Source organism: Nyctereutes procyonoides, unplaced genomic scaffold, assembly GCF_905146905.1.
Source record: "Nyctereutes procyonoides isolate TBG_1078 unplaced genomic scaffold, NYPRO_anot_genome, whole genome shotgun sequence".
NCBI lineage: Eukaryota > Metazoa > Chordata > Mammalia > Carnivora > Canidae > Nyctereutes > Nyctereutes procyonoides.
In genome coordinates, this window is record NW_026575021.1 from 6556697 (window position 1) to 6572968 (window position 16272).

Genomic DNA, 16272 nt, shown 5'->3' on the forward strand with positions numbered 1-16272 from the left:
AATTTATATGCAATAAAACTTTTTTTTCTAAGATTTTATTTATCCATTCATGAGAGTCACAGAGGCAGAGACACAGGCAGAGGGAGAAGCAGGCCCCATACAGGGAGCTCGGTGTGGTACTTGATCCTGGGACCCCAAGATCATGCCTTGAGCTGAAGGCAAACGCCTAACCGCAGAGCCACCCAGGCGTCCCTATATACAATAAAACTTACCCTCTTTATAGCTCTGTGTTTTGACAGATTTGTACTTTCATGTAACCACTACCACAATCAAGGGTTTATTACTCAAAAGTTTCTGTATCAGTTTGTAGTCATCCTTCCTCCTATTCCTAACTCAAGGCACCACTGCTCTGTTTTCTGTCTCTCTAGTTTTGCTTTTTCTAGTTTTTGCTTTTGAGTCTGACTTCTCTTACTTAGCATGTGTTTGAGATTCATCCATATTGCATATATCAAGAGGTTTGTTCCTTTCTTAAATTTTTTTAAGAATGAGAGAGAGCTCATGCTAGCAGGGGGTGGAGGGCAGAGGGAGAGAGAGAATCTTAAGGAGGCTTCAGATTAGCTGCCCAGAGTAGAGCCCAACACGGGGCTCGCTCTCACAACCCTGAGATCATGAGCTGAGTTAAAATCAAGAGTGGGATTTTCGACTGACTGAGCCACCCAGGCACCCCAAGAGGTTTTTTTCTCTCTCTCTTTTTTTTTATTGGTGAGTATTCTGTTGTGTGGATGTACCATAGTTTGTCCATTCACATGTGGGTTATTTCCAGTTTTTTGCCCCCCCCCCCCGTTTTTGATAATTTTGAATAAGACTGCTATAAGCATTTGTGAACAGGATTTTGTGTGAATATAAGTTTTTATTTCACTTGGGTCAGTACCTAGGAGGTGGAAAATGTACAATAAGCATAGTTTTAAGTTTGTAAAAAATGGCCAAAATATTTTCCAAGTAGACTGAACCACTTTGCATTCCCACCATCAGTGTATGAGAGGTCCAGCTGTTCACATCCTTGTTATAACACCTGGTGTGGTGGATTTGAAAATTTATCTTTTTTTAAGATTTTTAATTTATTCATGAGGGACACACAGAGGCGGACACACAGGCAGAGGGAGAAGCAGGCTCCATGTGGGGAGCCCAACGTGGGACTCGATCCCAGGACTCCAGGATCACACCCTAGGCTGAAGGCAGCACTAAACTGCTGAGCCACCCAGGCATCCCTTTTTTTTCTTTTTAAGATTTTTTTTAGTTTATTCATGAGAGACACACACACACACAGAGAGAGAGAGAGAGAGAGAGAGAGAGAGAGGAGAGGTAGAGGCAGAGACACAGGCAGAGGGAGATTTTTTATTTTAACCATTCAGATTGTTAATGGTATGGTATTTCATTATGGTTTTAATTTGCATTTCCCTGGTGACAAATGATGTTTCTTTTTATGAACTTAATTGCCATCTGTGTCTTTTATGACGTGTCTCTTCAGATCTTTTGCCCAGTTTTTTATTGTCATGTTTGTTTTCTTATTGGGTTCTGAGAATATTATGTATTCTGCATGCAAGTCCCTTACCAGATATGTTTTGCATAGTTTCTCCTAGTCTGTGGCTTGTTTTTCCTTACTTTCATTAACATAATGTCTTTTGAAGAGGAGTTCTCAATTTTAATAAAGTCCAGTTTATTATTTTCTTTTATGGATCATGCTTTTGATGTCTTACCCAAGAAATTTTTGCCTAACCCAAGGTCACAAAGATTATCTTCTGGAAATGAACTGAACTGAAAGTGATTTTTCATTACCCAGCTGAATCCTGGGGTACTGCACTGTGTAGGAGGACATTTTTCTTCACCATCACTAAGCAGGCCACTTTCTTTTTCTTTCTTTCTTTCTTTCTTTCTTTCTTTCTTTCTTTCTTTCTTTCTTTTCTTTTCTTTTCTTTCTTTCTTCCTTTCTTCCCTTTCTTCCTTTCTTTCTTCCTTTCTTCCTTTCTTCCTTTCTTTCTTTCTTTCAGATTTATTTAGTTATTTATTAATGAGAGAGAGCGAGAGAGAGAGCGCGGCAGAGACACAGGCAGAGGGAGAAGCAGGATCCAGGCAGGGAGCCTGACGTGGGACTCGATCCCGGGTCTCCAGGATCAGGTCCTGGGCTGAAGGCAGTGCTAAACTGCTGAGCCACCCAGGCTGCCCAGCAGGCCACTTTCTTGCAACTAAGAGTAACTGCTCGAAAGAAAACAGCAAGACAGTTACTCTGGAATTGGGCCTCCAAAGCCATCTAGGAGTGGTGGGCCAGTGCCCAAAGTCAGCTTCCTCTAATTGACATGTACTGCAGGGAATTTGAGTGATCTTCACTTTGTAGGTTTTAAGCACCCCTATCTCCCCCTGGGTTACTCTGGCTGCACAAGTCAAGGACTCCTGCCCTACCTTCTCATCTATTGCAGCAGTTTGGGAAAAGCGAACTCCTGTACTAGTTAAGTGCATAGGCTCTGGAGCTTGACTTCTTAGATTCAAATTCTGGCTCTGCCACATGTCAGCTGAATAGTTTTGCTCTAGTAACTTAATCTCTCTGTGCTTCCTTTTGTCATCTGTAAAATGCAGATGTAATCCTCACAGTGAAGCAAGTGCTATTATATGAATTAATAGATGTAAAATTCTTAGAACACTTTACACAGCAAAGGCTCAGTACATGTTGGCTATTGTTAATGTTAGCATTTCTTGAACACCTTTGCACTGGGTATTTATCTATATTATCTTAATTATCATAATAACACTGGAGTAGATCTATCCACATGCAGCAGAAAAATAATCTGAGGCTCAGTGATGCTGAATGATTTGCCCAAGGATGGCCATGAAGAGATTTGATTCTGGGTCTGTCAAAGCCTCTCTACTGAAGTGTGCTTCATTGTTTTCTCAGTAGTGAAGCACTTTATGGTACTTTAAAATAAGGTATGCCTACTAGATAAGTTTTATTTTTTACAAGTGATTACTGTTCGGTTTCTGCTTTACATTGCTGTAATTTAAATCTGAGCTGAACACAGACATACATGAAGAGCACTAAATATAAATTGTCATGATTTAGGCTAAAGAATTTATTGTCCAGTGATGTATTTAAATCTCATCTTTTATATTTTGTTTCCCAACAGGCTGTTATAATGGATTAGTTTATGTTCTGAAAAGTAATAGTGGAGAAAAATACTGGATGTTTAGTACTGAGGATGCTGTCAAAAGCTCAGCAACCATGGACCCAACCACAGGACTCCTTTACATTGGATCTCATGACCAGCATTCATATGCTTTGGATATTTATGTGAGAATTCACCTCATCAGTTTCTTATCATAAGCTCAGAAGAGTGTGAAACTGTCAGGTGCTCTTGAGTAAGGGAGCAAGTATGAACTATTCCCTAAGTTTAGCAGTGTGGTCTGGGAAGAATGAGTTAATTAACAGTCTTAATATCTTAAGACATTTTTAACTTCCTTACCATTTTCACAAATAAATTTTCTACTCAGAGTTTTTAAATATAAAGAACTTAGAATTACTATCTTGACAATAGAAACTAATCACAAGGGAAAATATCAGTAAGACCTGATAAGTTGGGGAAGTAATTTGAAGCAAATGTGATGGTTAAAAATCATTGATAAGAATAAATGGAAATAAAGAACAAACACAAATTATAAAGACCCAGATAGAAAAATAAACAAGAGATATAAACATAAGAGACCCCAAAGAAGAAATGCCTAGTAAATATATTTAAGTGTTTCATATCTTTAATAATCAAAGGAATGAAAATTTGAACTGTTTCTTTATCACACAGTATTAGATCAGAATGGTATGGTAAATGCTGCTGAGTAGAGGGAGGTTGTAACTAGTGAAGCCTCTCAGGAAAACAGTTTGGCCAAAGCTAACTTCATATCCTTTGATTCACTAAAATTCTTCTAGGATTCTATCCTGGCAAAGTTATCAGAAACATGGACAAATCTATACACCAAGATGTCTATTTCTAAGTTCATAATACCAAGAAATTAGTTCCAAATAATTTTCAGTGATAAGGTAGAGAATTATTTTATGTGCAGATGAGATATTAGGCATTAAAATAATATCTAAAGAGTTTTACCAAATTGAGCTAAATATATAATATTAATTAATATATATCAAGTATATATTCAGAATGATCTCAACTGTATTAAACTGTGTATGTCCCAAAAAGATCAAAAGGGAAAATGTTAAACCATTAACAGTGGTTATCTGTGGGTGGTCCTTTTTTTTTTTTTTTTTAAGATTTTATTTGAGAGAGCGCACAAGGGAGGGGGGATAGAGGGGAGGAGTAAAGGGAGTGGGAGAAGCAGGCTCCCCACTGAGCAGGGAGCCTGACACAGGGCTGGATCCCAAAACCCTGAGATCATGACCTGAGCTGAAGTCAGATGCTTAACTGACTGAGTCACCCAGGCACCAGGTCCTTGTCTTACTTATACTAACTTGAATCTCTACAAGGAGGCTGTATTACTTTTATACTAAAAATAAATTAGGTACATTAACTAAATAGATGTAATATCATGAGGACTAGGACATGTAAATTTGTTAACCACCAACAGAATCCAATTAATTTGCTTTCTTATTTGCAGAAAAAGAAGTGTGTTTGGAAGTTACAATGTGGAGGAACTGTCTTTTCTTCCCCTTGTTTGAGCCTGATTCCACATCATTTATATGTGGCTACACTGGGAGGACTATTACTGGCTATAAATCCTGTAGGCATAAAATATGTATTGATTTCATTACCTGTTTTTTAAATGCTTTATTTTTGCTTTGAATTCTGAAAAGTTGAAGTAGTTTTTAATTAGACATAGTTCAGCTCTCACTGAACCCAAACTCATTAAAAATGATTGGCATGAAGTCTAGAAAAATGAGAAAATAGAAGTTCTATGTATATCGTTTATCAATTTTTTAAATTGGCAGAAATTTCTCAGTCATATTAGAACTTAAAATGGTTTAAGGATAGATCTCATGTAGTAATTATTTCCTGGCTTTACTGTAAGTTTTTATCTCTGCTTTCATAAAGAACACCGATTAATTTTATAGCTGTGTGTGTATACCAGCTTCATTTATGGTATCAGTTTACCATTATAGCTTTTTCTGATGTTTAAAGCTTTGTCTCTGGGAGATTTGAGTTTTAGAAAGGGTAATTGATTAGTAGAATGATTTAAATGCTGTCAATTGCTTTTACCCATGGCAGGCCACTGGGAACAGAGTTTGGAAACATTCCTGTGGAAAACCCCTCTTTTCTTCTCCACGGTGTTGCCTACAGTATGTTTGTATTGGCTGCGTGGATGGGAACCTACTCTGCTTTACCCACTCTGGAGAACAGGTGAAAAGTTTCTGGTTCTATTTTACATATCTTCCTCCAAATCATAGTAATTGGTGACAACTAAAGTAAAATTTTAAACATCATCATTCAACTCATTGTGTTGAAAATTGGTTTGATTTTAATTGTCAAGCCATGGGTTTCTTAATTTTTGAATGATAGTATAGTAGATTGAAGATTCTACCCAGACATTGTTACACTTGTGCCATGCACCCCTCTAATTTTAAAAACTTTACCAGTTTTTAGCTAATTTTATTATGACTTCTTTGAAGGTTTGAAACCCCTGCTTTTTCTATGAAAACTAAAATAGGTTGCACAACCCAAATTGCATTGCATGGAGGTCCCTCTTCATGACTGGCAGGGAGGCTGTTTCTGGGTGATATTAGATCTTTTTTGTTGGGAGCATAATCTCCACCTCTGTATCGACAGCTGACTGCCACTTACTTCATTTTTAAAGATTATTCACAAGAGAGACAGAGAGAAAGGCAGAGACATAGGCAGAGGGAGAAGCAGGCTCCCCGTGGGGAGCCTGATACGGTACTCGATCCCAGAACCCCAGGATCACAACCCAAGCCAAAGGCAGATCCTCAACCACTGAGCCACCCAGGCACCGCTGTGGTAGCTTTAAAATAAGCAAATAGTATATATATCCACAGGACAGAGACAGAACTCCTAGCTTTTTGTTTAAACCTTTAATTTGAATTACTGCACGTGAACTCTTCCTTTTAGTTCACTTACTTCCTTCTCCTTACATTAGGAGAAGAGAATAAGGAACAGTTTTTAATAAGATAAACATTGAAAACTGAGTGCAATTCTTTGAACTTTGCATCATTAAACATAGTAGTAGTAGCTCTTTCATGAATGGGGTTCAAAATTAATTTTATTATATTATGCATGGCAGTGACTCGTGTAATAACACTCGTGTACTTTGTCCTAGACTTTACCACTGGGACAGAGGTCTACTTTGAGAATGCTACTTTTCAGAAGAACTATTAGTTCCTCAGTGTGTGTGTGTAGTTACCATTTCGGTAGCCTACACTGCTTATATTTATACAGGAGAACTGAAACTAATAAATTATTTTGGCCTTTTTTGTCATCCTTCAGGTTTGGCAGTTCTCTACCAGTGAACCAATCTTTTCATCCCCATGTACCTCAGTATCAGAGCAAGAAATATTTTTTGGTTCCCATGATTGCTTTATCTACTGTTGTAATATGAAAGGTCACCTCCAGTGGAAATTTGAAACTACTTCACAGGTGTATGCAACACCATTTGCTTTCCATTACCAAGAAGGTGGTGATGAAATGTTGCTGGCAGCAGCATCTACTGATGGGAAACTATGGATCTTGGAATCTAAGAGTGGACGATTGCAAAGTGTGTATGAACTTCCCGGGGAAGTTTTCTCTTCTCCTGTGGTCTGGGAATCAATGCTTATTATTGGATGTAGAAATAATTATGTTTATTGTCTGGATTTATTGGGTGGCTATCAAATATAATCAAGTTCAGTCCTTATTAGGTTATCTGAGATGTCTGAAAATATCATTATAGAGCATTTGGATAGTCTTATTTTATACTAAAGAGTATATTTTGCCTAAGAAACTTGTTTATTACACTTTATTGGAGAATGATCATATTTTACTTTCTGTAGGAGCAACAAATGCTTTTTTTTTAACAAATGCTTTTAAGAGGAATTATAGAACAAAAACATCAATTTATTTAGTTGTACTTTCTTTTAATTAGGCTACAGATATTCTACTTTGAGTTTTTTTCTTTTTTTAATAGACTTCTGTGAAAAAGATATCAGAATACACTTAGGGGTTAAAAACTTAGTTTATGATATGCACCATTTCTTTATTTTTTTTAAAGATTTTACTTATTTATTCATGAGAGAGACAGAGACACAGGCAGAGCGAGAAGCAGGCTCCATTCAGAGAACCTGATGTGGGACTCTATCTTGGGACTCCAGGACCATGCCCTGAGCTGAAGGCAGATGTGCTTAACCACTGAGCCACCCAGGTATCCCATCATTTACTTCTTTACAGTGAGATTCATAACAAAGGATTTTCAAAGGTAGGATCTTTTTATCAAATTAGGTTTCTTATTTAGTATTTCTAAATGAACAAAACACCAATATTGAATTATATATATATATATATATATATCTTCTATAGTAGAGTTTGAAGTTGATTTATCCTCTTTTTTTCAATTTTTGATTTATAAACCTTGATGAATATTTTTTATCTATATTTTTCAATTTACTGGACTTCGTGGTTGTATGTCTTTTGTTCATTGGCTTGGTGGTAGGAAACAACAGAAACCAGGAATGAAAAAAAAGTCTATATACTTGGAAGTATCCTGATTTCTCAGAATGTGTGTATGGTTTTGGGCTGGAGCTGCTCCTCCAGTCCCATAGCACTTTGCATCAACCTGCATTTGCCTGGCATGAAGTTGCCCTCAGTGAACTACACCTCCCCCTGGTAGTCATGCCCTTTATGCATTCTCCTTCTCTGGTACCTGAGCTTAGTCCATGATTTACCTTAACCAGTAGAATGTAGTGGAGGTGACATTAATGTTGCTTCTGAGCCCTAAACTTTAGGAAGGCCTGGCAGCGTCTGCTTTCATGGGATCCCAGACATAGAGTCTGGCGGCCAGATGGAGAGGCCATGTGGTAAGGGAGTGGCCCTGACACTACACTAAAAAAACTGAGGAGGCCAGATAACAGGGACAGGTGAAACCCAGACATTTGGCTCCCAGCATTCCAGCCCACCCCAGCTGTTCAGGCTATCCTGGTGCCATTTAATTTCTCACCCACAGAGTCCTAAGAAATAATAAAAATGGCAGTCATTTTAAGCCACTAAATTTTAGGGTAGTATGTTAGGGAAGGTAGTAGTAGCAGAGATCATGACCTGAGCCGAAGGTAGATGCTTGACCAACTGAACCACCCAGGCACCCCAAAGCTTTTTTTTTTTTTTTTTTTTTTTTGCTATAATAGGAATTCAGCCACTAGTAGTAGTAATAACTACTATTTAGGGCATATTACACCCCAGACACTCGTGCTAAAGCACAAGTAACAAAAATGTATCCTAATGCTTACCTTCCCTTTATCTCTACAGTCAACTGTGGTATCAATTTCATTTGTTCATTTATTCCTCAAATAAAGTCCCAAATATCAAACATGCCAAAGTTCTTAGCTGCAAGCTATAGAAGTCAACTTAGGCTATTTTAAGGAGAAAAGAATTTTCTGAAAAAAATATACCGAATAGCTTGGCGAATTGCGACAAGGGCCAGAGCTATACAGCCCAGGAATAATGAATGCTTGAAATCACCATGACTTTGGCCTGGGGAAGACACATCTGCTTTTCTTGAAGCTCTAAATCCTCAAATCACTAACAAACATTGGACCCTGTTCCCTCCCACTGCCAGACTTCCACACACAGTTGAGTTGGGAGATCAGTTCAGAGCCTTTTCCAGTTTTAAGTGAAAAAGGTTCCATGCCCATGAGAGAGTACAGCAAAGCATGTATCAGGCATTTCATCTGTGGTGGTGGGAGGGGGAGTGCAAGACCCATGAGGTGGGAGAGCTCCCACACCTAGAAAGGGGACTTGAGGTACAGATTGGCCAAAAAGAACACATCTGTCAAGTTTTATATCAGTGCTGCTTAAAGCTTAACGTGTATTAACCACCTGCAGCTCTTGCTAAAATCAAATGCACATTCCAAGAGGCTGAAAGGGTGCTTTGCTGAGCCATAATGGATCCTGAGGCCAAAAGAAAAATCAGTAATACTGATCCTTGCTTGAGTACAAATTCCACTATGAACAAATATCAAAATTTTAAATAATTTTATTAGGTTAATCTCTGTGCCCAATTAGGTAATCTCGGGCTTGAACTCAGCAGTTCCCGAATCAAGTCATATGCTCTGCCAACTGAGACAAGTGCCCCCAAGTACTCATTTGTATTTTTTAAAAGATACTTCATTAGAACAGGATTTATCTTAGTTTTGTGGCACCCAGCGTGAGGTGAGGGCCTCACTCCCATCACTTACTTTTACCCTAGGGGAGACCTGTGAGTCAGCAGTAAGTCTGGCCTGGGCCCCACGCTGCCTTTCTCACAAGCTTCCAGCCCCAGCCAGTGCTACAGTTCTAGGGCCCACATGTGGAGCAAGGTGGCTATGTAATATTTTCTCTGAGATGCATACCATTCAATTCCAATTTAGAATTGAGATGAACATTTTATTTGCCACTACTCTAAATTTTTAATTTTTCTCTAAAACACCTAGTAAAAAATATAAGGTAGCACATAAAATGCCTTGTAATTTTTCTTAACAAAAGTTATGTATGAGCTTGCTTGTAGATAGTTACTGAAATTAGCAAAAGCTTCAACCTGAAAAGGAAATTCCATACGTGCTGAAGATCTTACAGGTATTTTTTATTGAAAGATCACTTTCCTTCAATAATGGACATTTTACATTAAAACTTTATACAACCAAAAATCTCAAAATAATATTAAAATCACACTAAGATATTTTTCATTGTTGTCTCTACTTAATTTTATTATTGGTAAAAATATCGCAAGACACTTGTAACTAATGTTTCTGCTTTAAAATAAGCAATTAAACTAAATGTCACAAGAAGAGACAATACATACTATAATTTGCTGATAACTGGCTAAAATGATAATTTAATTGTAATGTGTAAGAAACAGTTGCACTTGAAAAATTAAAAAAGTAAACAAAAAACTAGTTAATATACAAATTTATGAACAGAGGTTAATTTGTTATCTTTGCCAAGAGAAGTGTATGTTTAAGTTAAAAAAAAAATACAAACATTTAACATAGCAATCATTCATTTAAAAAAAAAAGTCTTTTCTTTTTACAGAATATCCCCCATAGTTTGTTGATCAGAAAAGACTGCAACACAACTAAAGCAAAATAACACTTCATTGGTACTTAGTGCAAATTTGGAGTCATTTTACATGAAATATTGAACATGTACCCTTTAGAAGTTGCTGGAAGTGCTGTGACTGTCCTTTCCTCGGTGTACTCTTTTATTTTTGAAGACTTTAATATAAACTTTGTAACTGAGGTATTTCTTCCTACTTTGTTATGTGCTCAGTGGTATGTGAGCCAGTAGTGGTGGACTCATCTAGGATTCTTCATCATGACCTGATTTCTTCCCCTGTTCTCCACCCTTACTGTGGTATTACCCAAAGTTGACAGAATGAAAGGAAAAGCTCAGAAGAATTATCGTAGCACTATAATACCAGGGCTCTAGGTGGAAAGATTCCCATTAAAAAGTGTGTTATGTTAGTAATGAAATCACTGAAAACTAACAAATGCCTACGTGTTTGATTTATAAATGAACATCAGTATGGAAAACATGCAGTGGAATAGTAACTGCTTTCCACAGGAATAAAAATGATTAAAGTTACACTGATTCTTAACAGTCTGAAGGTCTAGTAAAGAGAATATTAGATCCAACTTGCAAGAGTACAACTATCTGCTTGACCACACCTGACAGCTGCTACCATGAGGCTGAGCCGTCATTTCCAGAAAGAAATGCTTTCTTTATGGTGAATGACAGAATAACAATACATTGCCTGTCAAATGAGCTCAGCATAAAGGAAGATAATGATGGATAAAACGTGTTTTTGCAGGAGAGGAAAAAGGAATGCAATTCCCCATGCGCTGGGCAAAGGACATGTACTTCTGTGGAGTCAGAATCTAAGAAGTTAGTATTGGCAACGTGTGGGTTTGCTGGTGGTCTATGCTTCATGCTTTTAAATTGCCATGTCCCCTTCTTTGGACCACAGGTATGTGTGGGATAGCAAGGCCACTTAAGACTCTGAGCTGTTTTTTAAAGGTAGCAAGGTGAATGCTCAAAACTATAAATGCTATTGAATAACATTCAACTCGATAAATATGAAATCACTCGATTACGGTAAAGAAAGAAACTTTCCACCGAAGTCCTTACTACAAAGGCTCCAAATCTTGGCTTCCTGTTAATTTTCCTTAAAGAAATATCCCTAAGGGAATATTCAGAGATAGTCAATGTGAGTAGCCTCTCTTACCTTATAATATCTGGTTTGGGGGGATTGGTTTTTTTTTTCCTCCCACTTTTCTTCTTTGGGTGAAATGAACCCCCCCCCCCCCCAGGGTTTTAAAAGCTAGATGACACTGGAAGCAGTGTATCCCAAGGTTCTCCTTTGGAACGGATCAGAAATTCGTCTGAAGAGTTTTGCCAAAATAGACTTTCCTGACCCAGACTCACAGGATCTAGTTTGGTGGGCAGGACGGAGATGGAGCCAGGATATCTTAACCACTGCATTTAGATTCTTAGAGATAGAAGAGAATCTGTAGCTTCCTTTCTTCATGATCCTAAAATAAAAATGTTCCCTAGGAGCTAACTGGGCCAAATGTTTAACACGTCCTTAAGGGAGAGTACTGGTACGACAGGACCTGTGGGACAACAGTGTCGTGGGAGTGAGAACTGACTTTCCGCGTTACAGTTCTGGATCAAGGAGAATTCAGAAAAGCAGACATGGGCAGAGCTGGCCGCCAGACTGTTAACTTAGGACTCGCGCTTACTGCATTCAGGAGCATGGGCGTTCTTGTTTATATGACCCTCCCTTTCTCCATTATGGTAGAAAAGGAAAGAGACTACCAAACATACGGTAGGGTAAATGTTCCAGGTAAAAGAAATCGGAGAATCAAAAAACCATTACAAAGATTGGCAAGAGTCATGTTCTAAATGGTGTGTGTGGGTGTGTGTGCAAAGGCTGTGGAAGGGGCATGGTAGGCTCTTGTGAGAAGTTCTTAGTTTGGAGATTTTGCTTCATGTGGTCCCTCGGATGGAATTTTCTCTTGAGAACGAGGAGGAGCTCAAGACACCAGGACCTAGGATTGTGGAAATACACTCTTTACAAGGAACGCCACTGATTCAGTTTCTAACATTATTTTAGAGCCTATAAAAAAACATGCTGCTTTTCCCTAGCTTGGTTTCTTTACCTCCTATAAAAAAAAATAAATAAATAACATGGGCAAGAGAAGAGCCAATAACTGGCAACAGGAGTGGATAAAAGTCATTCTACTTAATGATCTGTGGACAGTCGCTCCAGGCCTTGGCTTTCCTTTTGGCCAAAGCCAGCCAGGCTGGTTCTGTTGACACGGGGGCAGCATCTGGGGTTGAGAACCTCTTTGTGACTTCTTTCACCAGCGGCGTGGGGGGAGCTGAATCAGAGATCTCCACTGGATTGCGTTTTGAAGGAAAAGCATAAGAGTAAGTCACAGCCACATTCTGATGTATTAGAAGTACAAGATTCAGAAAGGAAAACCCAGTGAATCACTGGGCATCTTTAGTGAGAATTACAGAAAGAAAGCGATGTGATCAGAACTGTTGCATGCAGTAGTGCAGCTCCTTTTAATTTCAGAGTTTCTAGAAGCCTAATTTTTTCTGCACAGAAGCTATACCTACATGATAAGAAATACAAGGTAAGTTCTGTGATTCTCGTTATATAACCAGGAGATCAAACCAGCAGTCTGAATTTATTGAACAGGTGAGGTCAAAAGTTACCCTCTCCAAGGGTGCCCTGGGTGCTCCCCATCCCCGACTCTTGAGGCCCCTGGCTCCCCCTGCCAGCTCTCCCCACTTCCAAGCTTGTCTCACAATTCTAACACTTTCTTTACTAGACCTTAGGGACCTCTAAGGTGAGGGATCTGGGCTTATCTCTGAGTCTTATTTAGTGCCCATGGCAATGGCCTGCACAGAAACAGAACTCAAGAAATACTGATGGAAAAGACAAATGCTTCAGAACAAAGGTTTGCTTTACTGAGCTGTAGCCGCTCTGCACTGCATTAACTCTCTGGTACTTCCACAGAAGTCTGGCAGAGAAAGGTGTGATCTCTGTGACACACTCCTATGTTTAGAATCCTCAATTCTTCGGTGTAAGATCAAATGAAATTTTGCCCATGGAGGTTCTTGAGAAATTATACAGTGCTCCAATGTGGTTTTCAAATAGAAGTTTTCTTTTTCTCCTCACCAAAACAGTATATATAGCTTTAGTGGTGAGACTTCTATTTCCATCCTATAAGTAACAAAGGCATAAAACATGTCTGGGGGCGGGGGGGGGGGGGGGGGCGGTGCCCTCTAGGGAACAGGTTACCCAGAACAGAAAACAGATGGGAGGAAGCTCTTTCTGACTTCTGGCCATCCTCCAAGTGATGTCTATCAAGGAAACAGCTAGAAACATTACTGGATGACTTTAACAATAAAGAATTTTTAAAAAATGTCTTGTGTGTCATGAATAGGAAACGCTGCTGTTAATTAGTTTTAAGGACTCAGCTGAAAAACCTTGCTCTCTAAAGTCATGCTAGTCAGAAACTTGTTATTTGAAATCCCATCAGTGAGTAGAGACCGTCCCACTTTTGCCTGGAGTATCTGAACCACGTGGGTCACTGATTCAGAGAAGCAGCTTCCATTTCCAACCTGGGTGCAGAGCTCCAAGTAGGGCTTTTCAGATGCAGCCTCCACGCATTTCACTTCTGAGTGTCAAAGGAAACGGGACCCCTGAGTCCACTTTTCGGCTCAGGTTTGAAATCAACCCCTTTATATACAATCCCTGCTCTGCTTGGAAACTGCGAAGACCCCATTCCACTTACAAATTTAAAGATTTTTTATTTTATTTATTTATAGAGAGAGAGGGAGAGGCAGAGACACAGCAGAGGGAGAAGCAGACTCTATGCAGGGAGCCCAATGTGGGACTCAGTCCTGGGTCTCCGGGATCACGCCCTGGGCTGCAGGTGGTGCTAAACCGCTGCGTCACCGGGGCTGCCCATTCCACTTAAATTTTAACCTAAACTTCACCCTTCCCCCCAAATACTATTAAAATCTTGCCTCTTCCTTTCTTTAGGTGATTCCTATGGTGTATCAGCTCCCTTGCAGGAGCAAGTTAATAAACCTCATTTTGCTGGGACTAGAGGCAGTAGGGCGTGGAGAGGGCTTATTCGACACTCAGGAATTTAGGGGACCAGTTGATACCACACTGGTAGCTTGAAACTGGCCACGGTGGGAGGATTTACCCCATGAAAACTCAAATGCTCCAAATCAGGTCTCCCCGCTCGCTGCAGGGTGACTTAACCATATACCCTCACACCACGATGATGGGGAGTTCCTGGTGATCTCTGTCAGATGGACAAGTGGACTTGCAGGGCTGAGAGGCAAGGGCCTCACAGGCTGTGCTTGTGCTCACGCTCAGGATGTAGAGCAGCTATGAGAAGACAAGCCTGTAACCATGGTGATGCAGGGGCCTGTTCCCTACCTGTTACGGACGTAGGAAGAGTGTTGGCCTTTTTCAGCTGTTCTCTGCGCTCAAGCCTGGTTGCGGCAGTCTCCGGCTTCTTCTCTTCCAGCTGGGTGGTGGGCTTGTGCGGGGCCCCGGCTCTGCTGACACCGCTGCTCCCGGGCTGCAGGCTGACACTGACCTGGGTGGGCAGAGAGGCAGGCCAAGTGTGTTTTCCACTGAAGGTCATGGGAAGGCTGACCCTGCAAGGCCTTGGGGCCTCTGCCTGCCAGCCCCCAAGCCCTGCTCCTCAGGGGCGGCTGGACTCCACCTGGAAGCACGGAGCACTTCAGTACGAAGGTCTCAAAGAGGAGAAGCCGCTTCCCGAGGAGAGGCCCACTGAGCAGACTGCAAAGCCAGGGCCACAGAGCAAGACTCTGGATTTCCCCAACTCCTCCCGTAACCGCGGCGGAGGGGGACGGCTGCTAGGGGTCGTGCAGTCTACCAAGTCAGGTTGACCAAAGAGCACGTGGAGACCAGGCAAAATCACTGAGAACACTTCCCAGGCTTAACGGTGGTCAATCTATTGCTCTGCGCTATTTCTTCCCGACTCCCAGCTAGCTTCATTTATTTATTTTTAAATCCTCATGACCTAAAAGAGCCAAACTCGGGGAAGGCAGAGTTCAAGCTGAAGACCAGGCTACTCACATTCTCTTTGGAGAGCTTTTCTGCCTGTTTGGCCTCCCTGGCTTGCTTCCTCTCCTCTCGAGTTGCTTGCTGCTCCCGAAACCCCTTCTGCTTCTGCAGCGCTAATGTTATCCACAGCGGCTGTGCGGTTTCAACCTTCTCCGCAAGTTTGGAGCCATCTAAAGAGTGCCTGCTCTGAAGGACCGGCTTTTCTGTGGAAAAAGAGACGTGATGTTGCGATTATTATTTTTTTTAAAGATTTTGTTTTATTTTTATTTTTTTTTAAGATTTTTTTATTCATTCATGAGAGACACAGAGAGGGAGGGAGAGAGGCAGAGACACAGGCAGAGGGAGAAGCAGACTCCATGCACGGAGCCCGCTGTGGGACTCGATCCCAGGACTCCAGGATCATGCCCTGTGCTGAAGGCAGGCGCCAAACCGCTGAGCCCCCCAGGGATCCCCTAAAGATTTTGTTTTAGATAAGAAAGCAGAGAGAGAGGGACAAGCAGACTGTGCTGAGCATAGATTATGACCTGAGCGGAAATCAAGACTCACTTAGCTGACTGAGCCACCCAAGCGCCCCTCCCCTTTTCTAAAAGGATTTTATCTATTTGAGAGCCAGCACCAGCAGGGGGGAGGGAGAAGCAGGCTCCCCAGTGAGCAGGAAGCCCGACACCCAGCTCCTTCCCAGGACCCCAGGACCATGACCTGAGCCAAAGGCAGATGCTTAACCAACTGAGCCACCCAGGCGCCCTGATACTGTGATTTAGAAGAAATATATCTGGGGACACCTGGCTGGGTCAGTGGAGCATATGGCTCTTGATCTTGGGAGTCATGTGTTTAAGCCCCACACTAGGTGTAGAGATTAAATAAACTTTAAAAAAATGAAAAGAGAAATATGTATTTGGTCTTTGTGCCCATTTCTAGAGCACGGAGCTCCTAAAACCCTTGGAATTTCCTAAGTGATGGAGAGCATGAGAGCAT

General features: G+C 40.7%; 2 protein-coding genes across 8 annotated transcripts in view; one reads left to right on the forward strand and one right to left on the reverse strand.

Annotated features, from left to right (window-relative positions):
* Nucleotides 1-11343, forward strand: part of AASDH (aminoadipate-semialdehyde dehydrogenase) — a 40780-nt gene extending 29437 nt beyond the window's left edge. For 5 of the 7 annotated variants that reach the window (XM_055340332.1, XM_055340348.1, XM_055340357.1 and 2 more), the window contains 4 exons: nucleotides 3117-3280; nucleotides 4594-4716; nucleotides 5202-5333; nucleotides 6435-7286. In XM_055340332.1, coding sequence (XP_055196307.1) covers nucleotides 3117-3280; nucleotides 4594-4716; nucleotides 5202-5333; nucleotides 6435-6824 — 809 coding nt within the window. In that variant the 3' untranslated portion in view covers nucleotides 6825-7286. Of the gene's footprint in view, nucleotides 1-3116; nucleotides 3281-4593; nucleotides 4717-5201; nucleotides 5334-6434; nucleotides 7457-10980 lie in introns of those variants that run through there. The other 2 variants (XR_008666426.1, XM_055340367.1) reach the window with 2 other exon arrangements.
* Nucleotides 11344-12374: 1031 nt separating this feature from the next.
* CRACD (capping protein inhibiting regulator of actin dynamics) overlaps nucleotides 12375-16272 on the reverse strand; it is a 195502-nt gene continuing 191604 nt past the window's right edge. Inside the window, 3 exon segments of the mRNA XM_055340320.1 lie at nucleotides 12375-12571; nucleotides 14641-14803; nucleotides 15310-15500. Coding sequence (XP_055196295.1) covers nucleotides 12411-12571; nucleotides 14641-14803; nucleotides 15310-15500 — 515 coding nt within the window. The 3' untranslated portion in view covers nucleotides 12375-12410.